The 23,846-nt window shown below is 35.8% G+C and overlaps 1 protein-coding gene and 1 long non-coding RNA gene across 6 annotated transcripts; both read right to left on the bottom strand.

The window, feature by feature from the left end:
• Positions 1–1,882: 1,882 nt before the first annotated feature.
• Positions 1,883–19,264, bottom strand: cbsa (cystathionine beta-synthase a). Of its 4 annotated transcripts, none has more exons than XM_022674806.2 (16): positions 19,110–19,264; positions 13,471–13,718; positions 11,780–11,886; positions 11,505–11,639; positions 11,152–11,231; positions 10,785–10,989; positions 10,113–10,204; positions 8,527–8,652; positions 7,587–7,671; positions 7,280–7,385; positions 6,921–6,998; positions 6,630–6,764; positions 5,329–5,437; positions 4,971–5,055; positions 4,252–4,293; positions 1,883–2,454 (listed from the first exon to the last, which is right to left on the bottom strand). In XM_022674806.2, the coding sequence occupies exons 2-16, from the start codon at positions 13,710–13,712 to the stop codon at positions 2,324–2,326; spliced, it is 1,758 nt and encodes a 585-aa protein (XP_022530527.2). In that variant the 5' UTR covers positions 13,713–13,718; positions 19,110–19,264; the 3' UTR covers positions 1,883–2,323. The 4 variants fall into 4 exon arrangements, with proteins under 4 accessions (XP_022530527.2, XP_022530528.2, XP_022530529.2 ...); XM_022674807.2 differs by having other exon boundaries at positions 10,113–10,198; XM_022674808.2 differs by lacking the exon at positions 4,252–4,293 and having other exon boundaries at positions 19,110–19,263.
• Positions 19,265–20,166: 902 nt separating this feature from the next.
• On the bottom strand, positions 20,167–23,374 carry LOC111193481 (uncharacterized). 2 transcript variants are annotated; one of them, XR_002650551.2, is made up of 5 exons: positions 23,237–23,373; positions 21,553–21,603; positions 21,200–21,429; positions 20,908–21,041; positions 20,167–20,443 (listed from the first exon to the last, which is right to left on the bottom strand). It is a non-coding gene; the product is annotated as an uncharacterized LOC111193481 (long non-coding RNA). The 2 variants fall into 2 exon arrangements; XR_002650550.2 differs by having other exon boundaries at positions 21,200–21,603; positions 23,237–23,374.
• Positions 23,375–23,846: the final 472 nt, after the last annotated feature.

The raw sequence follows: 23,846 nt of genomic DNA, 5'->3' as shown, positions 1-23,846 counted from the left end.
TGAGGCTTCTTTCTCTCAAACTGCACACTCCAAGATACTTATCTTTTTGCACAGTTGTGCATCAGGGCCTCCCACTCCTTTTTCTGTTCTTGTTAAAGCCAGTTTGTTTTACTCTTCGAATAAAGTAATTAACAGCATGGAAAGATATTTTCAGTTTCTTGGCAATATCTGGAATTCAGTAGACTTACTTCCTTAATGCAACAATGGACTGAAGGTTCTCTAAAGAAAGTTGTTTCTTTCTGGCTATTTTGAGCATGTAATCAAGCCAACAACTGCTGATGTTTTAATTACTAAACTAACCTAGAATGTTGTGCTACCTTTTATGCTCACTTATTGGTATAATGTTTTTCAGCTGTGCATCACAATTGAGCAAAGGTCTCCTAGCACCCAATTAGCTCAATAACATCCTTGACTTGAATTAGGGGCCATACCAAGAGATTTAGGCAGAGGACTGAGAATTGCAGAGAATAGGACTATATGCAAAATAAGCCTTTATACAAAAATAGGCTTTAATACAAGCAATTTTAATTCTTTAAAAATCATCGGATACACTTGAATTAATTGTGAAATGGACAATGTTGTTTGTGAATTGCATGGAAAAGTGATTTTTTTTTTAAAGTGACCCTAAACTTTTGAGCAGTACTGTAATTACATAAAACGTTACACAAGGAATTATATTTACATTAAATTTAAATTCTGTGTTGGGCAAAAACGTGCCTTAAATGTGCTTCAGGTATAAAAACACTCGGGAGACTTCTCCTAAAACCGCCGCCAAAACATTGCGTCAAGCACAATCGGCTTACTGTACCTAGACCTGTGCTTGTGTGTGTGTGGTTTGGGAGTCTAGCTTACGTTCAAGCGGTCAGCCCAGGACTCTCCCTGCCACCCTGATCCTGCATCCGATGACTTCCCCTCTGGCACATGCAGGCCAGCATTAAGGTAATCCCTGTGGGCTTTTGCGCAGCCCGCTGGAGAGGCTTAATTGAAAAGCACCAGCGAGGCCCTTTTTCCAGCCCAGAGAGCCCAGGGCCACGGCAAACAGAGGGCAGCCTGGGGAGGGGCCAAGAGTGTTTTCCACAGGGGCAGTCAGGGGCCGGATGTTACAGGCAGTTAAGCTTTGGCCTTGTTTTTGCTTAATCAGCGGCTTTTTGATTGGTAGGGCCTTTTTCTCAATGGGGTGCAGGAATAAAGAGACGAACCATAACACTGTATGTTGCATTTTTTTATTCGTTTAAAAATTCTCCACTTATTCTATATTGGGGTCTAGGTCAGGCCATTCATTATCTGTACCCTTGTTTTTCAGAGCCATGTATGCAGCATGTGGTTGTACATTGTCTTGTTAAAAAATGTATGGATGTGGTGGTAAAAAGACATCATCTTGAAGGAGGCGCATGTTATTGTTGCTCTAAGATTGTATTGTAATTTTCTGCAGCAATTCTGCAATCACAGAAAATCTGGAAGACCGATCTGTCTGACCACATTACACGTTTCCAATATGCAATTGTCAATCCGAGATGTGCCACGTCTGGACATGGTTAACATAAGGCTTCGGTTTTGCACAGTATTTGATGATCTGAAAATGAACTTGCATTTAAGTAGTTAGTTCAGAATGCTTATTATTTATAATAATTCATGTTTGTGTTCAGATTTGCCTACTTTTCTGCATTCGCATTTGGAGAGATGATAGGCCTGTAATCATTTGTAAAAAAAAAAAAAAAAAAAAAAAAATCATTTGCACAGAACTGTTCCAACACTGTTGTTATTGAATCCAGTACAACGCAAATGTGCCAACAATCCCAATTCTAGCAGAAATGGAACTGTTCTAACAGACTTGGCAACATGAGGCAACAGGAATGAAGTTTAAAAAAGAAAATATCTAAAATAAAATGTATTTACTCTTTATTCTTTATGCATTGCCTTTGTACAAGGTTTTTCTTACACTGGTTACGGGTTTTCTTTACTGGTCTTTTCTTGTTGTATATCAACCAACATGTTGAACAACAACAAATCCTCTCAGAGAATTACATAGAATTTATTTGAAATTACAATTTTAATTAGTTTTCTTCTATTAGTCTTCTATTAGAGTTCTTTACACAAAATAAAATCTAAAATAGCTTAAGCTTAAAGATGGACCTCAAATTATTACATTATTAAATAATGCAAGAAAAAAGTCACAGTTGGTGTTGTTTTTGAGCTTAGAACCATAGTTAAGTTAATCTGATAACCATAATTCAGAGTATGATAGCAAAAATGTAAAATTTAATATTTAGTTTTGGATAAACCATTCCTTTCAGAGACTGGAAGAGTAAAGAGAAAGAGCCCATCACAGTTCGTCTGTGCATTCAGACACTGAACGCTCTCGTTTCTCACGGGCGGTTACGAAGTTCAGCAGGTCAATAGCTGTCACTACTCCAAACACCATCTGCTTCAGAGTGGTGGATCCGTCTGTCAAATCTGAGAGGGAGAAAGATAGAAAGACAAAAGTACAATAATTAACAATTGATTTTTAAATGATCTATAGGGAAGCCAGTGTGTCTTTGCTATCGTAACAATGGGAAAAGTATGCCTTGTGCAACTCAAAGCATGCAAAAGGCCCGTACTATTTTTTAAAATTATTTATGGGGGTGTTTTGCACATAATGTGAAATTAACCAATCCGTGTGTCACTTGTCCGTCTTTGGTATTTGATTTTTTAACGGCGCAGAGCTTTAGCACTTATGAGCAGAGGAAACTGACCTGCGTTTTCACACTGTGAGGGTGCGTGAGCAGGTTATTTATGGGAACAGCAATGTTTTTTTTGTGTATATTGTTGAAAAACAATTTGGTCTGTTAACTGCTGTGTGTCCTTGTGTGTGTGTGTGTGTGTGTGTGCCTGTGTGTAACGGGTGGGGATTTATGTGCATTGAGCGTGTAGCCTGCCTATGTTGCAAAGATAGCTATGAATGGTTAATGGATGATGACTGACTTTTTTCAGGGTTCTAATCAGTCAGTAGTGCACCTGTGTTTTCAGCTGCCAAGATCCCAATATGCCAGAAATGTACGTAAACATATCAAGATATATTTTTCTATTTATCTATTTAAACAATGCAGGCGTAAGGCGGGAAAACAGACTGTTGGCGGGGTGTAAAATAGCAATGGGCATTGCAACACGCTTTGCAAAGGTTGTAAGAAAGGGCACATTGTCTGTTTGTCATACATTGTCATTGTGTACAATGTCCACAATGCAAATGTACCAGCATATATAATTAACAATTAGTCAAACAGTTTCCCAGAGAGAGAGCGAGAGAAAGAAAGGGAGTAGGAGATGTTTGACACAAGCAACACATGGTGATTGATCAATCAAAATGTGTTCAATCAAACATGTGATTTTCCTTTTATGGCAATTGACTTTTTATTTTAATTTCGTTAACTTACATGAATAAATGTAAAGGTTAAAAAAAGTAAAAACAATGTATTTTATGCTTTTTACATTTATTTTACTTGAGACAAACTTAACCAAAGGAAATCATACAGCCACATAGACTATAGAGGCTAATTGTTGTTAATCTTGGCAAATGGCTAATTTATTTTTTTTTTTTCATTTTTAATCAACACAGTTGATCTTGTGTTGTGTAAGTTGTGTAAGTGTGTTAAAAAATTCTGTCCTAAATTGTATTTAATCTCTGTCCTTGTAGCTAGATTTTATTAGAACATCATGGCGACATGTTTACCCGTAATATCAAGTCAGCACATTTTCTCATACAAGAACATTTAGTCATTTACTCAAATGAGTTTGTTTGTTTGAAAGGCCAAGATACTTGCTTATGCAATACTGACGTACGAACATGTTGACTTGCACAAGAACCTGGCAAACCATTAAAAAACAGTAATAACTGCAGCTTTGTGAAGGGACTATCCCCCACCACCCCCACATGAAGACCACACTGAAACACTATGAGAACAGAATGTCCCTACCCTGAACAAACATCATGCTTATCTACGGCTTAGTTCTTTATTGATGCACATTTTAATAGGTGTTGGCTGTGGATAAAAAAATTACTTTGTGATTACATTAACAGACTTGCCTGTACTATTTGGTTGGATTAACCTTGTATGAACAACTAGGTTCCTCAAAAGCTTGACAAATGGCCTCTGGAACTGTGATTGTTTGGCACTTTAATTTTAAAACACTCTGATTAGAATTAGTTAGGTCTTAACATTTTTTTATTTATTATAATATAATTTTAAATTAATTAACACCACTTATACTTACATATTGAATGAGAAGAGGTGTGCTCAAACTTTTGACATGGTACTGTAAATCAATAATTTAAAATGCATTATTAATTATTAGTTATAGTTTTCAGATTAATCACATGCATTAATGTGCTAAAGTTGGCAGCACTTATATGTTTGCTCTTTTTCCCTTTCATGTTTTTCTTTTGGTATAATTTGAATCTGCTGGTTGTTCTTGGCATTGTGTCAAAAATGTATGGGTTTATTGAAAACTATTACCAATAGATAACATACCCAAAACATACCCATCTACCAATATCTGCAGGAAAACATCCACAATTTAAAAAATCCTCTAAATTTCTAGGTTTTCTAGATGTGTCCAGGATACATTAGAAAATGTTTTGTGTAAAGTCAACATTTTGGAGATTTTGGGAGGTTTTTACATAAGTGTAACAATGTAATAGTGTGATATAATACCAATACTGCAAATACAAACAGTGCACATTGATCCCCAATGATCTCTGGACAGTTTTTTGCATCCAAATTATTTAAAATAAATAATCCTATTAGGTAACCTCAAGATTATTCTGTGAGACACTTCTGCCACATCCTAACATCCTATAGCTTTATCTAATAGGCCCCTCTCTGCTAACGACCTTCTCCTGATCTCTCTCTCTCTCATTTACACACTATAAAAATATGCATAGTGCATAGAAAGAAACCAGGATAGTGTGCTGTACTTATAGGAGCACTCACACTGAATCTGTTCGTGCACCACCAGGGCAAAGTGATCCGTCTCCAAGATCCGAGAGAGCTTCCCCATGTTATCAGTCAGCCGAATCTGAGAGAAAAATCTTTTGTTAGAATTTCACATTCCCCATGGTTTTGCTGTACCATTATGAGTTTATAGACAGACTTAAAAATAATGTGATTCAACTGGACATTTACTGTGTAGAAAAACGTTTAATAAAGATGGTTCTTTAAAGAATTTATCCAGGCTCAATATCTGATGGCTTCCTGCCCTTTCATGATGTTTAAAAATTAAAACATGGGGCATGCAGATAACAAACATGTTGAAGCAATCTGCTGCTTAAAATGTGTGTGTTTGACTCACCTGTTTAAACTGCTTGTAGAGCACTTTGCTGACAGGGTCTGAGGGCTTGACTTTTCCAGCTAGCACTGAAGCTAACATGTTCCCCAAGGTCACCATACCAAGAATCACCCTAAACATGCGTGGCACAAACATACACAAACATAAACAAGACAATATTCAGGGAATCATTTAATGCAACTTAAAAGTCAGTAAAAAAAGTTTATTAATGTGTTATAATTAAAAATGTAATAGGTCATTTGTTCATTTTAAGATTTTACTTTTTTTAACTAATGCCAGCTGAAGTGTGCTTATATTCTGTATAAAAATAAGAGGTTAAATGAGGACACAATTTCTAATTTATGATTTCGCTTCTTCACAGCATTTTACAATTAAAGTAAGAAAAAGTAATTGCATGTTAAATATTATGTGATGATAAAAAAAAGTGAACAGATGAATGCTCAGGACAGTGTGACATTAGGTCTTATTCGTCATATTGGTGCAAAAAGTTATAGTCAGCAAATACAGTACCACTCAAAATGTGTACACCCCTTCTTATTCAATGTTAAACCAACCAAAATACTCTGTGAAGCATTTAGGTGAGATCTTATCTGGAGTACTGTTAACTTGAGGTTTCTGAGGCTGATAACTCTTACAGAGGTAACTCTTGCTCTTCCTTTTCTGGGCCGGTCCTGATGAGTGCCAGTTTTGTAATAATGTTTTTAAAGGTTGACTGATCTTAATTTCTTAAAATATTTTTTTCTTTATTTAGTTGAGTAATTATTGCCATACATGAATTAGAACATTCCTCAAATAGGGCCATTTACTGTATACCAACTGTACCTCTTCACAACTTTACAACTGATGCTCTCAAACACATTAAGAGGACAAGAAATTCAAGTAATTAACTCTTGACAAGTTCAGCACAGCTGTTAACTGAAAGACATTCCAGGTGACCTTCTTCATAAATCTGACTGAGAAAATCCAGCCAAGATGTGTAAAATATAAAAAACATATTCTGGGTTGTTTAACACTTTTATTATTACTAAATATTTTTTTTTACAGTTTACTGTAGTATTAATCTACAATGCATAAAATATTAAAATAATAAAAAAAAACTACACAGTTAAAGTGTGTTCAAACCTTTGATTGGTACTGTATATTTCATATGTTAAAGAAGATGAGCTGTGATATACAGGTATAGAATTAGTTGTATTTGTTCAGTTAAATTACTGCGGCTGTGTTTGATTTTTTTTTACTTTATGATCAGATTTGACTCTAAATAAGAGCCTGTAAGGAACTGATTTTGTGTTTGTAAATTGTACCCTGACTCATTGACGACTGGAGCTTGGTCAAATCCCTTTTCTTTCAGGATCTTGATGGTTTTTTGACAGGTTACTGTGGGCAAAACAGTGAGGGGAGCAGAGAGATTCAAACTCTGTAACCTAAGATTCCACCACCTGAAACACAGAGTTGATGGAGAGATTTTAGTGATTTATGATCACTAAAGTCTATGATTTAGAATAAATCTGCATAACATTGATTTAAGCATTACTGATCAATTTTAAATTAACATGATTTACAAACAAAAACATATAGAAGAACCCAGTCCTTACCAAGGCTTGCTAACCATGATGTCCTCTTCTGTTAGAAAGCCCTTCTGGAACATCCATTTGTCACTCAAGAATTTGGACCTGAACAAAAAGGGTTCATTTCATTTAGGTATCAAAAAAGCGTGTAAATAAACATAGAACTCATGTTATGTTTTAGTGTAGAATAAAGAGGCGATTACATATTTTATGGGAATATGCTGTATTTTACAGGATTTTTCTGTATTTTACGAAACGGTTGACAAAGATATTCACTGCTTTGCTAGTTAGCATGGAATATCCAGTAAGCCGTCAGTCTACCTTCATAATTTATACAAAATATTAGATTTAGCTGCCTCATGAGACAGGCCCCACGTTCTCCTTACATGTAGTTGCGGATGGAGTCGGGTAAGATGACCACACAGCGCTGTCCCTCCTTCAGCTCTTTGGCTGCCTTTACTGCTGCTGCCATGGCAGTGCCTGAACTACCACCTACAGAGACCAGGAAAGAGACAGAGATTAGACAATAAGCATTTGTTTGTTCATAAATTACACAATATTGTACACATATTTTTTGAACACAATAAAAGTAAGAAGGAAGCTAATGATTACAATAGTAGGTTATAAGTGCTGGGTTATGCCAAAAAATTAAGAGTCTGTTTTTAAGGGATATAAATTTAGTCTGTTTCGTACCACACAGCAGCCCCTCGTCTCTGATGAGCATGCGAGCCATAGCAAAGGACTCTTCATCATTGGTCTTGTACCAGCTGTCTACAACCTTCAAGTAGCAACAAAAGATACAAAGCAAAAACAGTAATGGGGGTTGATGTTTAAGTATTTTTGCAAGGAAAACACAATTTTATTTGTGTTCAGGCTTTCAAATTATCAGATGTTTTTTTCAAAAATGACCTTATTGTGGATTTAAAGCTGAAAAACTAAAGAAAAACTATTAAAGTCGAAAAAAAAAGGAAAATGACTAGTTTTGCACCAATACTGACATCTAGTGATATAAAGTGGTATAAAATATATATAATAATAATAATAATAAATATATATATATATATATAAATTATTTTATTTTTTATTTTTTTTGCAAAATCTAAATGTTAATGTTTATTATTTATTATTTGTAATCTGTATCACAGCTTAAACTCAATTCTGAACTGAAAGAGATTGATTAGGTTTACACTGTAAAATAAGCAGTCTAAAAAAAATAGTTTTACAACTGATCAAACATCCAAAATTCATTTTATAATAGCTTTAATTTTATATATCAATATCATTTTGTATATATTTTTTCATTATAAGCTTCACTTTTATATAATAATACAGGATAATTTAGAGGCAAGTTTTTTATAATAAATTTCAGATGCTGTAATACAGATTCCAAATAATGACATTCGGTTGAAGGGTTAAGGATTTATACTTATAAGCAATTTCTTAGCATCCAGTTTATCGATATCCATTGGCATTTTTACCATTTGTTCACTTAACCTGTCAATGTAAATGTAAATAAATATAAATGAATTATGAAAATTCATATCTACATGTCTGTGTGTTGTTTTTAGCTAAAGTCGTAAGCTGTTTTTGTGTATGTGTGTTGATTTATATGTGTATGTGTTCATTCACTCACTGTTCTGTCCAGTACAGTAGGGATGAAATCATAGCCGATGCCCTCCACCTCATACTGTGTCTTATCTGTCTGGTTCAGCTCATCTGGCTCAGCTAGAATCGATCCCTCTGGGTCCACAGCAATGATCTGATATACAGCACACACACTGCATTAGCCTATTTATTTAATCACCTTTAGAGCAGCTTCTGAGTTATCGGTGAGATTTATATTTCAGATGTGCAACATTCACTCAGGTATATAGTAGCTCCAGTTTGCAGAAGTGACTGAATGGGACTAATGCCTGTATTAGAGTAGTAATATTTGAGCACTAAAATACTAAACAAAATGCACAATCATGATTTGACTAATATTTGAAGCTGAATAAGCAGAATGTTAGGGGATTTTAAACTATTCCTTTAATTCTACTGAACATTAGTGGTGCAGGAAAAAATCGGTTCGAGCTCGAATCACGTTTCTAACATTGAACGATTCAGATTCGATTCTCCTTTTAAAAAAACAGATTTTTTTGCGGGTGCAGCTACTGTCAAGCAGAGCTTTTTAACTGTACTGTGGAGCTTTTTAACTGTACCGCGGAGCTTTTAAACTGTCTCGCGGAGCTTTTTAACTGTACCGGGGAGCTTTTTAACTGTCAGCAGAGCTTTTTAACTGTACCGCGGAGCTTTTTAACTGTCAGCAGAGCTTTTTAACTGTACCGCGGAGCTTTTTAACTGTACCGGGGAGCTTTTTAACTGTCAGCAGAGCTTTTTAACTGTACCGCGGAGCTTTTTAACTGTCAGCAGAGCTTTTTAACTGTACCGCGGAGCTTTTTAACTGTCAGCAGAGCTTTTTAACTGTACCGCTGAGCTTTTTAACTGTCAGCAGAGCTTTTTAACTGTACCGCGGAGCTTTTTAACTGTCAGCAGAGCTTTTTAACTGTACCGCTGAGCTTTTTAACTGTCAGCAGAGCTTTTTAACTGTACCACAGAGCTTTTTAACTGTACCGCGGAGCTTTTTAACTGTACCACAGAGCTTTTTAACTGTACCGCGGAGCTTTTTAACTGTACCGCGGAGCTTTTTAACTGTACCGCGGAGCTTTTTAACTGTACCGCGGAGCTTTTTAACTGTCCTGCAGAGCTCAGTTACTGTAGATAAACAGTAGACAAACTCTGCGAGACAGTTAAAAAGCTCCGTGCGACAGTAGCTGAGCTCCGCATGCCAGTTAAAAAGCTCTGCGAGTGTCGCGAGACAGCGGCAACAGGACAGGGAAAGTTTTTGCTTCCAATTTGAAAGAATCAGAAAAAAAAAACTAATCGTGACCCCAAGAAACACAGTGGAAAGCAATGACGAGTCTTACTCTGTAGCTGATTTCTACTACGCTACTTGTGGTGGTACATTACCCATAGCAAGATAAGCAGGTAATCACAGGTAAGCAGCTCGCCTGTTTCAAGATCTACAGCACACTGTTTGCGTGCTGTTGTCTATACTCACTCACAAGATTACACCTCACAGCCTATACAAGTGTGCACATTCCCAAGCCAAAATAAAAATTATAATCTAGTAAACAAATGAGCGTAAGTAGAAGATACAATCATACTGTTAGTATTTACCTTAATGTTGGGGCATTTCTCCTTCAGCTTGCGAGCGATGCCGGTGATGGTGCCCCCTGTGCCAGCTCCTGCCACCAGCATGTCCACTTTTCCTGTGCAAGGAAATAGCGGTATTAGGAGTGCAAATGTAATGGAGGTCAATCATAAAAGCTGCATCAGGATAACGTAGTTAACAAAATAAAATGGAAGTTGGTTACCAGCCAGTTCTTCTAAGCATGCATTGAGTTTAATTCTTCCTAACATCATAGGGGTGTGGTCTGCATTTCTACATAGTAACCATCACTTCTATTTAACTCAAAAATGCTTTAACCTAAATATTCAATAACTTTAAATTAAACTGAACTGAATATTGTGCTTTCTGACTGGTCATGTACTTAATTCCAATGAAAATTATAAAAGAAAATTATACATTATAAACAACATGTGATATTTTAAACACAATTTAACTTCCATGTTATAAAGCTTACATAACTTCCATGTTATAAATACCTCTTTGCCACATATGACCCTGAAGAATGTAATCATAATCATGTTTAACCCTAGAATTAAGTTCTAAACATGAATACTTTAGTGAAGACGGAAGGCTAGGGGTTAAATATGTTGTACAGAAAGTGAGAGAGAGACAGAGATAAAGATTGAGATGATTATATCAATGCTACAGTAAGTCCTAACCATCACACTGCTCCAGGATCTCCTCAGCGGTGGTGTCGTAGTGAGCCAGAGGGTTGCTGGGATTACGATACTGGTCCAGGATGTGTGAGTTGGGAATTTCGTTCTTCAGGCGCCAGGCCACGCCCACATGGGACTCGGGCGAATCGAAACGGGCGCTGGTAGGGGTACGGACGATCTCAGCCCCCAGGGCTCTCAGTACATCCACCTGAATACAGCATGTTTATTAGTATTTACTCCATATCTTAATAACAGCCACAGAACCATTCAATCAAGGAAAACGAAAACTTAAGAGGTTACTGAGTTTATAATGGCATTTTAACCCATGCACCATAACAGTTCCATGGAAAATCAATGCTAATGCTTTTACCTTCTCCAAACTCATCTTCTCAGGCATGACGATGATGCAGCGGTAGCCCTTCACAGCTGCAGCCAGAGCAAGGCCAATACCTGAAATGAAGTGTTTTAAAAATGCAGGAGATTAGAGATTATTTTACAATCAGTGAAGTGTTTTTGCATGATTTGTTATTGGTTAAATACATTTTTATTACCTGGACGACTGGAATGTTAAAGACAATGCAAAATTTATATACAATAAATATGAATACTAGGCTTTTGAGAATCAATATACTATTGCAAAACACAAAATATAATCAAGTGTGATAATCAAGTGTATCACTGTCTTCTCAAACCCCTCGTCACTTTACAACACACAACAATTACCAGTATTTCCAGATGTGGGCTCAATAATAGTGTCTCCAGGTTTGAGGATGCCCGCTCTCTCTGCATCTTCCACCATCCGCAAGCTGATTCTGTCCTTCACACTGCCGCCGGCGTTGAAGTACTCGCACTTCGCCACTGCACACACACATATATACATACATATATACATACATAAGCACGCAGTGTTAAAATAATGTATAATTAAATTATATAGTCATCTAATTAAAAGCTCAGTATGTCAAATCTGTGGCCTGTAGTGCTGTCTGCATACTCACACATCTCACACTTGAGGCCGAATGTCTTGGTGATCTTGTTGATGCGCACAAGGGGCGTGTCTCCAATTCCTTGGAGGATGTTGGGTAAGATGCTGGAAGCATGTATCCTTTAAAAGTAGAAAAATATAAATTGTGCATTAAGAAAAATAAAAATTAAATATATAAATACATCCTGACCAGAACATTAGTGGGCAATTAAATTGGCTAATATTAAGGTTCCTCTACATTACAAACAATTCACATAAATAAAAAAAAATTATTTAAAGCCAGATCAGATGTGTCAGATATAAAGATACGAGACACTACTAAGGACTATACCTATTATACTGTAAACAGGTCCATCACTTCACCTAAAGTTTCAGTTTCACATTTCTTAGCAGCACAGGAGCCATCAAGCTCACTATTGAGATCTCTGCAAAAAGCATACATTCCCGGGATGGGATAGTGAGGTAATAGACCTTAAAAATGCTGCCTTTCTGTTCTGCAAATGACAAGTTGGATTGTTGTATCAGATTTCAATGTCTCATATGAAAGTGACACAAATCAGAACTGAACATATTAAGTTCAGTTCGTTTGTTTTTCACACTTTGTAATATTATTTAGCTATTAGTAACTGGTTTATTTTTAGTTTTAGAATTTCTGGTCTTATAAACCAGGTGTGGTTATGACCATGTTCATATGGGTCAGGCATGGATAGTATAGTATCACCAGAGCAAGCCAAAGCCATGAGTACAAACAGCAGTGAAATCCAGTAAAGTGAACAAACAACACAAGTGGCTGCATGCAGAAGCAGTGGTTTTATAGTAAGCCACCATTCAAGTAAAATACAAATCAGCTACTGGTTGTCGACAGGTCTGAGCATGTCCATACATCTAGACAGAAAAAAATATGTGCTGAATACTGTTTAATGTACAGCGTGAGTAAGTCCGCCATGTAATGACAAGTAAGTTTAGTAATTGCAACATTTGTTTTAAACACAATAATTATACTTAAAATAAAAAGCTGAATTCTAATTTGATGTACTGATGTACCTACATTTACGTAGTCTTGCATCCTTGGTTTCTCCTTTGTGAAGTTTTTTTTTTTCTAAATAACTAAATAAATGAGCAGGTGTCTTAATACTTTTGTCCATATTATCCATAGAAAAACGTGTGATTGTGATTTTATATATAAGTGAGAAAAGTAATCTAAAAATGTACTCAGGTATTTTTAAACACCCTGTTAGCCCATATCAGATTTTGTGCATTTCAAAATTCATCCATTTTTTATGGTGTGAACAGCCAGAAACCACATGAAACTCAACAGACATCATTCAGATCCAAACCACATTCAGAGGAGGTTTAAACTGTGGTTACTCGTTTCGTACAGATGCGTCTGAGTCTGGTAACTCTGGACGTTCTAAAAAAAGATTTCAATTTGTCTTTTATGTTACTCACAACATGACAAATAATGTCCTTATAAAATTCAGAGTGACAGAAGTGCAGAGATCCAAAAAGAACATCAGGGGTTAGTTAACGGCGCAGACCTCGTTACCACAGCAATCCATGTAGATATGTTTGTGATGTTCAGAAAGGCAAATCCATCTGATCACTTGCAAATAACAGTGAGGACAGGTGACGGGTCTCAACAGGTGTGTTCTGAGAAACAAATCCCATTTGTCTGCAGTCGGATCATAGACTTTGTTCGCTCACCTGGGTGGGTGGGTGTGAGGGGAGTCTGTCTGCGGTGCTCCGAGCCTCCAGGTGCACTTGCTGCTCAGGTCAGGACGGATCCACTTCCTCTCGCTGGCCACCTTGTCTCGGTTTAGCTGGATGGCTGCGTCCACAACGTCCTGGTTTTGCACCTTGCTTGCACTGTTGGCAGCGTTCTTGCCAGTGAAGGGGCAGACAGGACTGGAGGGTCCATTCTCTTTGCTGGGGGGCACTGAAGGCATGCTTCACTGAAGAGAGACAAAGACAAGGGTCACTTTTACTGAACCTTTCAGATTAACATCCAACCAAAGGTATAGGATGGCATAAAACTAATGCAATAGAATGTGAGTTAGGAGAAAAGTAGTAAAGGACTACAAGATAAGCCATTAATTTAGATTCACAGCTTACCACTTCATTATGGGCGTTTCTTTATGTAGACACATGCACATTTCTGTGCATTAACTTCTTTTTTCTGATGTTTTAGTTTAGCAGGGCTGTATGCCAAACCAAATACCACAACACTATACACACTACACACTATATAGACTATTTATTTTTTTATACATTTATTTCCAATTTTTCCCTTTTTCTCCCCAGTTTACACGGCCAATTACCCAACCCACTCATTTGGACTCCCTTTTCACTAGTGATGCCCCAACACCAGGTGTAGCAGCGTGCTTGGAGGAAAGCGCAGTGACTCAATTTCAATACATCAGCTCACAGATGCATTCTGCTGAGCGACATCACCCTTTAAAAAAGTGTGGGAAGAGAGGGCCATCTAGTGGCAGTGCTTAGCCTGCTGGACCACTCAAAGCCCCCTTTGTCTCACTTTTTAAAGAAAAATTATATTAAATATAAATATATGCGTTGAACACTTTTTAATATTCCATCAGACAAACCAATAAAGCATGATAACATTTACCTCAGCAGTGCTTTTCTGATTACAGATATAAAGGTCGCCAGTTTTCTGGTAAACAGACAGATGCTAAGGCTAAGTTGGTTTAGCTAACATATCTATCCTGCCCCTTGCACAAGCTTGAATTTTCTATCTGGAAAACAGACAGGTTTTGAACGGGTAGTAGTAAACTGATCCGGAGAATGAAGTAAAGTGATGCTGATCGATTTATTTTGTTCAATTTATGAGATTAGTGATGAGAGTAAAAGTGAACTTAAAACTGACATTTGTTGGCATTTGTTTATAAACTCGAAGAAGAGGACTGTCTCATAGTGACGTATCTCAGCTCTGATTTGACAGGCTAAATTCTAAATTAAAGTTATCAGGCTAATCTAAAAAGCCATACTTTGTGCAATACCCCCAATAATGTCTGGTTTTCAGATACTAATGATGTTTTTTATTTTTGCATTTTTGCTCTAGTAGTGACAGATGTACAGCATTCTGATACATCACTCTAAATAAATATTCCCTTATCAATATAGCCCTATAAAACATGATTATATTCTGACAAACACACTTGAGCAATTACACAAATAAACTGCACAGTCATATTACACAAGGTAAATGAAAATGTGGACCTTGTATTCTGAATGTACGTAATTTAATTTAGTAAAACAGTCATGTGTCATGTTTGCTTAGTAACTTAGTGCTACCTGGTCAAATCACCATTATTTTATCTGTGAGTTTCCTAATAAAGCAGAACACACGTGCTAGGTGTGGAACTTTCTGATCCATGCCCTTGACCCAAAAGTCACATTTTGTTGACACTGGCAACCAGGCTTCAAAGTTATGCCAAAGAGAAAACAGACAAATATTGTATAACCATCTGGCACAAACTATTTTATATACTAGATAAAAAATCTAATGGCGGTTACTTATCATGCATTACTACCGAGGTGATGCAAGATCATTGGTTTTAAGTGCCCAGTGCACAAAGCTAATCACCAAGAAAATACGTCAAATATGGCTCTTTTTTATGGTTCTTATAGTATCTAACCGTAATGTTGCTCTTCTTACAGATTTCTTAAGAGTGAAGATAAGCTTTTTTTTTAAATAAGCAAAAAAATTCAGATAATCAAATTAAGCTTTTGTGTTTTTTATCCAAATAATCAGTTATTAGGAAACAATTCCACAGATGACTCAATTATAAAAAAAAATCGTAGTTAAAGTTTAATTTGTATTTTAATGATGTTTAATTTATATATTATATTTAATTTCCAATGCCCAACTTAAAACTAATTGTTTTTTGGAATTTCTTGGCATCAATGGGTATCCCTGTATAATTATGATATTATTATATCAATATATCCGTGGCCCAAAAAATCCCTTAAAATAACAATAATATAGTTGATCACAATTGCTTTTGTGTTAATATATTGTCCAGCTAACGAGAACCACAGTATTACTGGTTAATACTTAGACCCACCTACTAATAACTATCAACATAATAACCTTTTTTTGAAGAACGTTTACTAGAGGGTCACAGAAGGTGTTGTGTTTTCATGAAACATTACAGAAAAAGAAGATTTTGTCCCTTTATTATATGATACAATATGATAGACACTTAATAGGACCACAAACATTAACTAACATGGTAAACAGTTTCCATATCTATCTAAAAGCACCAGATCAGACTGGCCACTACTCGAGGTCATTCCATATTAGCTGAGGATGCAACCTGGCACCACCTGGTGAGAATTAATCAGTCACCAATTCTTGGTATCCTTCTCACAGCTGAATGCCTGCATTGGCTCGAATAAATACAGCGAGTCCAAGAAGAAAATAAATGACCCCTAAATAATGCAGAGTGTGCACAATATAGCAGCTGTTCAAACTAAAGCAAACACAAAAAGACCACAAAAACACACACATTTCTTCTGGTTGCATTAATGTGATTAATTAACCAGAGGACGAGGGAGGCCCAGCAAGCCTTTATACATGAAGAAGTAGTAACACTACAGTGGTGTAGACTCAATTAATCATGATATATGAATATGTATACTAGCTATACATTTTTATAGCCATAGTATTTATATGGAAAATGACATAAAAGGGCTCATATGGTTTTTGACTTTTGGAACTTTTGTAAACATGGAAAGTATGTAGCATGGCTAATATTTTGATATACTAAGTGATTTCTTATATTTTTTAAATTATTTATCCATATTTTGAGATCAGTCATCTAAAATAATTCTAACTAATTATTATGCTTTCTAGGAATGCACCTAGTATCATGCAACTGAAACTGTGCAACTGAAAATGGCAAAAAAAAAAAAAAAACATGTTTTGTGAAATAACAACAAAAAATATATCAAAATGTAACTGCTATTGAAAAGCAAGACAAAACAAAACATTTAGGGGAATTAATTAACTCAGTAGTAAAAAGAGGCAAAATTAATGAAAACCTCAAAAAAAACGTTTAGAATTCTAATAAATTTCATTTTGGCACAACCCATATTTGCATAGTCCAGGGCTTTATATTACAACTTAGCTGCATATCATTCAATTTATTAATATTTTTTACACTCTCTGTAATGAAATGTACAACTGAGTCAGAGTTCTTTAAGCATTGATGATATCCTCGATTAGCATATTGTCAATAGAATAAGAAAATTTACACCAATATGGTGAAATATTGACATATTGTTCAGCTCCAGCTTGAAACTCCAGAATTAAACTTACTAAGTTAAAGCAAAGGGGTGACACTGAGGCTAGAAGGCATTCAGACATGAGAGGGTCTTTCTTTGCCTGTGAGCCATGGCAGCAATTCAATGCTGTATGCGGGTAGACAGTAGTACAGGAAAGAAATTCAATACACTCTGCCTGGTGCACTACGCAGAATACAGATTCACTGGGCACCCTATGTAGTGCCCTAAAATAACCCACGTGCCGCTGGAGGGTGGAGCTGTAAAGGCCTTTAAAGGTTTAAATGTGTAGAGAGACACATGCGTCACAGCTGGCCTTGGCTGAGGCCCAAAACAAGTACACTATAACATGTGCCATCACACTGTGGGATTGCGTAGGCCCTGTTAGAAACACGAGCCAAAGAAGGCTGGTCACTCTTCACAACTGGACAACCAGTTCAGGAGTTCAGGAGTACAGAACTAATTAATTTCAAGGCAATAAATCTGATGATTTCCATAAGCCATGTAATATGGAAAAAATAAAAAGATTACAAAAAAAAAAACTTTTTTTGTATTTGTATAATAATTAATAATAATTATTATATTACTAAGTATTAGTAAATATTTTATTTTTACCTTTTTATTTAAGTAATAAAGCCTTTATTTTGTTGAATTTTGATAAAAATTATTGATTAAAAAAAATTCTTATGTCCTTTATTCAACTTTATACAAAAATGTTGGTCGTTCGTCCAATTATATTTTTTAAATTTCTCTACAAAAACACACTTAGTCTAAAGCACAATTACTCTTTATTTACCCAACATAAAATCTTAAAAACTATTATGCTTAATTACATGTTTAATTTTATGTTTACAATATGTGAAATTGAGAAAAAAAAATGAAAACGAAAAAAATGTGGTTTGTTTCTTGAGATTTTTTTCACGTAGATCAGTGCGTCATTTGATCAAACCTTCCAAACTCGAAAGTATAATATATGTAATTTAATCACTGTGTTGATTAAGATATAAAGGTTAATAAAGTTTAAACTATTATTTGATAGAGCCTGCACAGTTTGTCAGTGTGTTAGTGGTAAATTCATCAGTACAGTGCAGTACAATATTGTGTATTATGGTGTGCTATATGAGAAGCATATGCATTCAGCTATATTTACAAATTAAACTTAAGATTTTTTTTTAAATATATATATTTTTGTTTTTATTGATGTAATGTTCTTTATGTTTTTTTAGTTTAAGAATAAAGCAATGCATTTGTATTTGTTAGTGTTTCATAGTATAGAACTATATTTAGGAGACAGCCTTGCACCTACAGCCTTTAAATAGAGCATTTTAAGCTTTCCTGCAGTAATATATATTTTTGATTTAACGTAGTAATAAAGCTTAACTATTACCTGCCAAGTTAAACGATGCAACCTAAAAACCCAACAGGCTTTAGGACCCGGAGGACAGGAAAGTTGATACATGAAAAGCCATGTGCTTCCCAGCAGGAAAAACGGGAATAAAAAAAACATATGTACAAACAGATATAGCTTATTTTAACCTTTATTACAGTGCTGCCTGCTTTAACAGTGGAATAACTACCTAGAACTGCACTATCTGACCGTGTTGAACAGTCGTGTATTTACTCTTTTAGAGATGATGTAACTGTTGCAGGAGCTGCTGCTTAAAATCCCTTAAAATTTCATGGCTATTTTTTTTGTATGATTTTTGTCCAATCAGCCCTACACTCCTATAACAATAACATTATTCATTACCTCCGAGGAACAATGTTGTTACCAGCAGTAAAATATTTAATTCATGTTGAATTAAAGTTAAACGTTAATTGTAATTTAGTTCTACGTTGTTTAAAAAGCACCGTTTTAAGTGAAATATTAACTCCTAAATACGATTATAGCAGTTAAAATATATACTGTATTATATATTGTATATTCAGTAGTAACCTGTTTGTTTCAGAGCTGTGATTTAAGGAATAATTTTTAATAAATAAACAGTGAAAAAAAAATCAGTGATCTGAAGCTGTGTAACAGAAGAGGGCGGACTCACCTGTGTAGATCCTCAGGTTCAGGTGGTGCTGATTCGGCGTGTGGAGCTGCAGGTCTCCCCGGGCTGAGCGCAGGGCTCGCAGGTAGCAGAGATCCAGATTTAAGGGAAGGAGCGAAGCGCCGTTTGGGAACGAGCCACGTGTGGGAACGCGCTGTGATTGGCTGGAGCGAGGGCGGGTATTTACATACGAGCACCAAACCCCACGTGCCTCCAAACCATGCCACTATAGTTTAGTTCAAAACCACGAAGTACAGACATGATAAAAAAAAAAACACCTAGAACAACACAAAATCCAGCACATATTAACTCATTATTTAGGTCATGGATCTCTCATGGATGGCTATTTTTGAGATATCAAGTCGCAACTTTGATGTTTGTTATTCTGAGATAGTATGTCATTATTTTGAAACACTAAGTTGCTATTTTGAGATACTATCTCAATTTTTTGAGGTGCTCATTTATTTTGAAATACTATTTACTATTTAATACTAGTTGCTATTTGAAAATACTTTCTCATTATTTTGGCGATCTAATTTCTTTTTAGATATTAAGTCATTATTTTGAAATGTTTATAACTGTTTTGAGATATTAAATTATTATTCTGAGATGTTTTATTTTGAGATAAGTCAATATTTTTAGATGTGAATATTTTGAGATACTACGTCCTTATGCTTACATGTTTATTAGTATTTTGAGATATTTTATTATTTTGAAATGTTTTTAACTGTTTTGACATATTAAATTATTATTCTGAGATGTTTTATTTTGAGATAAGTCAATATTTTTAGATGTGAATATTTTGAGATACTACGTCGTTATGCTTACATGTTTATTAGTATTTTGAGATGTTTTATTATTTTGAAATACCAAATAATTATTTTAAAATAGTGCTGGCCTGGGTGGCATACCAGTTATAACGGTATACCGTTATGCAATTTTCAGCCGGTAGGTGTGAGGAACTTGTAAACAACTGATTTGGGCTGAACTTTTGAACCAATTATTAACTCATAATGACTGGGGACAATCTAAGAATAAAAAAAAATGACATTAAGCTATGTCAAAGTGACAATGTACTTTTATTGAGAAACCCAGCTTCCTTGCAAAAAAAAGAAAAAAGAAATTGGCCAAAGTAAGCTACAGCTCAAAGTTCAATGTTTTGCACAAATGTTGGTCGTTTCTGGTGTGATGACACTGATGGGAAGAAAGCAGAAGTTCACATGTTGGCTCAAAAGCTCCCCAATCGTTCACAGTCTCTCGATCTCCTCTCACGATTCCGGCGGCCACGTTCACGTGATCTAGAGTGCCGTTCATGAGACCATAAACTAGAGCGATGCCTGAAGACACAACAATAAGCAACTAAGCATTAGAATAATTTATCCAGTAGCATTAGGGCTGAGTGGTGTTCAAATATTTTTGATACTAATATCTAGACTAATCAAAGGCCTGTCACAATAAATGTTTCTGTTAGGACGATAAAATGTCCTAGAAAAAATAACTACAAACAAAATTACTGTCATCAGAACTTTTAATTATTAAGAATATTAATAATTATTATTAATAATTACAAATTTAATTCAGAAATAAACAAATATTGATAATGAATGCAATTAGATCATGATATTAATTGATGGCTCTTTAAATAGCAAAATTTGCAAACAACCAGCAGAGGTCATTATTTTCCTAAGGGAAAAAAATGTGTGTGTGTGTGTGTATATATATATATATATATATATATATATATATATATATATATATATATATATATACATATACATACACACACACAGACAAGACTGACCCCATTTCATATTGCCTGCAGCAGGCTTCTCTGAAGGTGGTCACAGGGGACAACTCTGCATGGATGGGGTGTTTGTTAAACCACCGGTTGTTCAGGTCCATAACAGCCTTCTCTGCATCTTCCTCACGACTGAACTGTTTAAACATCAACATTGTTCACTGACAAGTAAATACATTGGTATTTCTTTTAGTCTTATTTTTCAACTAAATACATCTATGAGGGAGTTTGTATGTTTGTTATGTAACAGATCAGTATGAGCTGTATATCTAAGGTGTGGTTGGGTGGAACTTACTTTTACGTAAACGTTGCCAACTAGGTGATCGCCTAGATTATCACACACCTCTCCACCTCTCCATACTTCTCTTCCATTTCCTAGAAGACTTCCTAACAAAACAATGCTGTGTGGTATTTAAAAAAAGGCAGGTACCTAAACCAACTTTATAGAAGCAATTACCCATTACCCCAATTACCCACTACTACACTGTCCACAGATTGTGACTGGATGCATCTGGCTAGAAGTGTCTGTTCATACAAACAAACGAATCAGAAATTAGACAGAATTCACAGATCTTTCAGATGTTTACGCAACTCACTATTAAAGGTGTTTTATCTTATCATGAACGAAAGCCAGTGTACACAGCTTACCTCGAAGAACTTGTCATAAAGCTAACTGCATTTCAACATCACTGCAAGCATCTGCAAAGAAAATGTGAGACAGAAGACATTAGTAAAATGTCTCTGAAATATCTATGGATTATGATGATCTCTACAATACAGGCAAAACTTCACTTTACCAATATTAGCAAATAAACAGATACACTTATGATATCAAATAGGGATGCACCAAAATATGTTTCTAAAAATGGCAAAAAAGCCATCAATATTATCAATAATCATCAATAGAGCTAGTGCTGGACGATATGGCCAAAATGTATAACACAATATATTCCTTAAATTTGGTCGATAGGATATAATTTCGATATCGATATAAATACTTTGAAGGCCTCAGAAAAACTGCTAAGAATCCCTGTGAAGAGTAACTGTTTATTACACTTTGGGTGTATTGACAAATATCTTTCAGTTATGATTACTTATCTTAGTATCTATAATTACATAATCATTGTGTGAAACCTTGTATTTTATATGCATTAACCAATACTCACCTTACATTTGATCATTTTTACTCACAGTGTATTTTACACGCATTTATATAGAAGATTAACCAATAATCACAATATATTCTTTACATATATAGTAAAACATTGTTTGATCAGGCATGTGACTAACACAGACTCTATTGTGACAAATTAACCCACACGACATAAGGCGTTTACTAACACATAGGGTCTATTGTAGGGCGGTCTAACCACGCGCCACTAACACATTAACATATAACATATGAGAACTATTGTGAGACTTGTGTAACTCATGCTTGAAGCATTTCGTTTACTGCATGTCTCTGACTAACGGCCATCAATCATCAGCTAGTGCACTCTATACGAACTAAATTGATACAAAGGAGGCTTCGGAACGAACAGTGCGGCCTTCACCTACCAAAGCGGGAGGAGGACGCGCGCACATAGGGAGGGCGGCACTGTCTAATTACTGGAACAATATGACACTGTCTGACTGGACCCAGTCAATTCTTAAAACAATACCACACTGTCCGGCTGGACACAATCAAGGCCAAACACTAGGGGCCCGGTCAGACCTGTGAAACTTAACTAACACTAACACGTGAGAATATGCATACTAACATGAGATGATTTTAGCAACGCCTCATCAGCAGGCTTCACGTCATTTGGGGTATAAACATGGAGTCAGATCAGAGGGGGTCAGAACTTCTACTGGGACGGCTGTTAACTGTCTTGTATGTATTGGTTCTCCTGAATTCAGTAATAAATACTTGGTTTGCTTTCAACTTCACTCCACCTGTCTACGACTCTCTATCAAACGAACACGTAGGGGAGTTGTACCCCGGACGAGAGGTGGGGGTTAACCCACCTTTCATTTTCTTTTCTACAACACCTGCAATGGGAATATGTACACTACTGTCTGAAATTATAATTAAAGTCTTTAAAGCCTTAAAGGTAGCTTCTCTGTACACAATCAGCGAGTTCATTAAATAAATTAAAGGTAGAGTAAGTGTGGTATGTGGTTGACCCAGGTGTTAATGTGGTTTTGTAGGATCAGGAGCTGCAGGTCTGTTTTAATTTTCTCTGCAGCTTCGGGCTCCGCTCAGCCGGTTTAACTGCTGTTCAGGTTCTGTTTAAACTCTTGATTTCCCCTCAGGGTGAGGATGTATCAAATTAACAGCAGTTTAACTCACTTGTCTTTCTCTGTGCCAAAGATGGACGTCAGGTACCCCGCCACGTTCAGTCCGTCAGCCCGCAGGCACCCTAGTGATGGGTCGGTCGGGAATGATCCAGGTGTTTGGTCGAGTTTTGCTACCCATCGATAGGTGCTTCTTTACGGCACTGCGCATGCGCCGACCATTTTTTGTAATGTTTTCTTGAGGTTTCATTGGGAACATTAAACAACCTGATTGAATGCAGTTAAAAAAAACAATGGCAAGATAAAAAACTATAATACTATACAAATTACGTTTTCTAATCACGTATATTACCTTAACTTTACATGGTAGATTTATTTAGCCTATCCATAAATCACTTCCGCTGGGAGTAGTTTCTAATATGGTTTCAACTATGATGCTTTTTTGGGTATTTTTTTTACATATATATTTTATTAAATTCTACTAGGGTAGCACGGTTTGACAAGGTAGCACAACTCCGGCTCTAAAAGAACCAATTCGTAAACCGACTCTGTGAACTTTTACAAACCACAATCACTGTAGTAATTGAAGGGAAATCCAAGTCCTCTTTCCCTCTTCCTTAAGATTAAAAATAATCAGTTATTTTTAAATCCATTTAAAATAATGA

Source organism: Astyanax mexicanus, chromosome 21 (genome assembly GCF_023375975.1).
Source record: "Astyanax mexicanus isolate ESR-SI-001 chromosome 21, AstMex3_surface, whole genome shotgun sequence".
NCBI lineage: Eukaryota > Metazoa > Chordata > Actinopteri > Characiformes > Acestrorhamphidae > Astyanax > Astyanax mexicanus.
The sequence above is the reverse complement of the archived record's forward strand: the minus strand, read 5'-3'. Positions and strand labels throughout refer to the sequence as shown.

Excerpts from the sequence above, each read along its gene's own strand:
- cbsa (XM_022674806.2), bottom strand. The coding sequence starts at position 13,712 with ATGCCTTCAGTGCCCCCCAGCAAAGAGAATGGACCCTCCAGTCCTGTC. Across the intron at positions 7,386-7,586 it reads AGACGAGGGGCTGCTGTGTG|GTGGTAGTTCAGGCACTGCC; the intron begins GTACGAAACAGA and ends TGGTCTCTGTAG. Across the intron at positions 6,999-7,279 it reads GACTCCATCCGCAACTACAT|GTCCAAATTCTTGAGTGACA; the intron begins GTAAGGAGAACG and ends CTTTTTGTTCAG.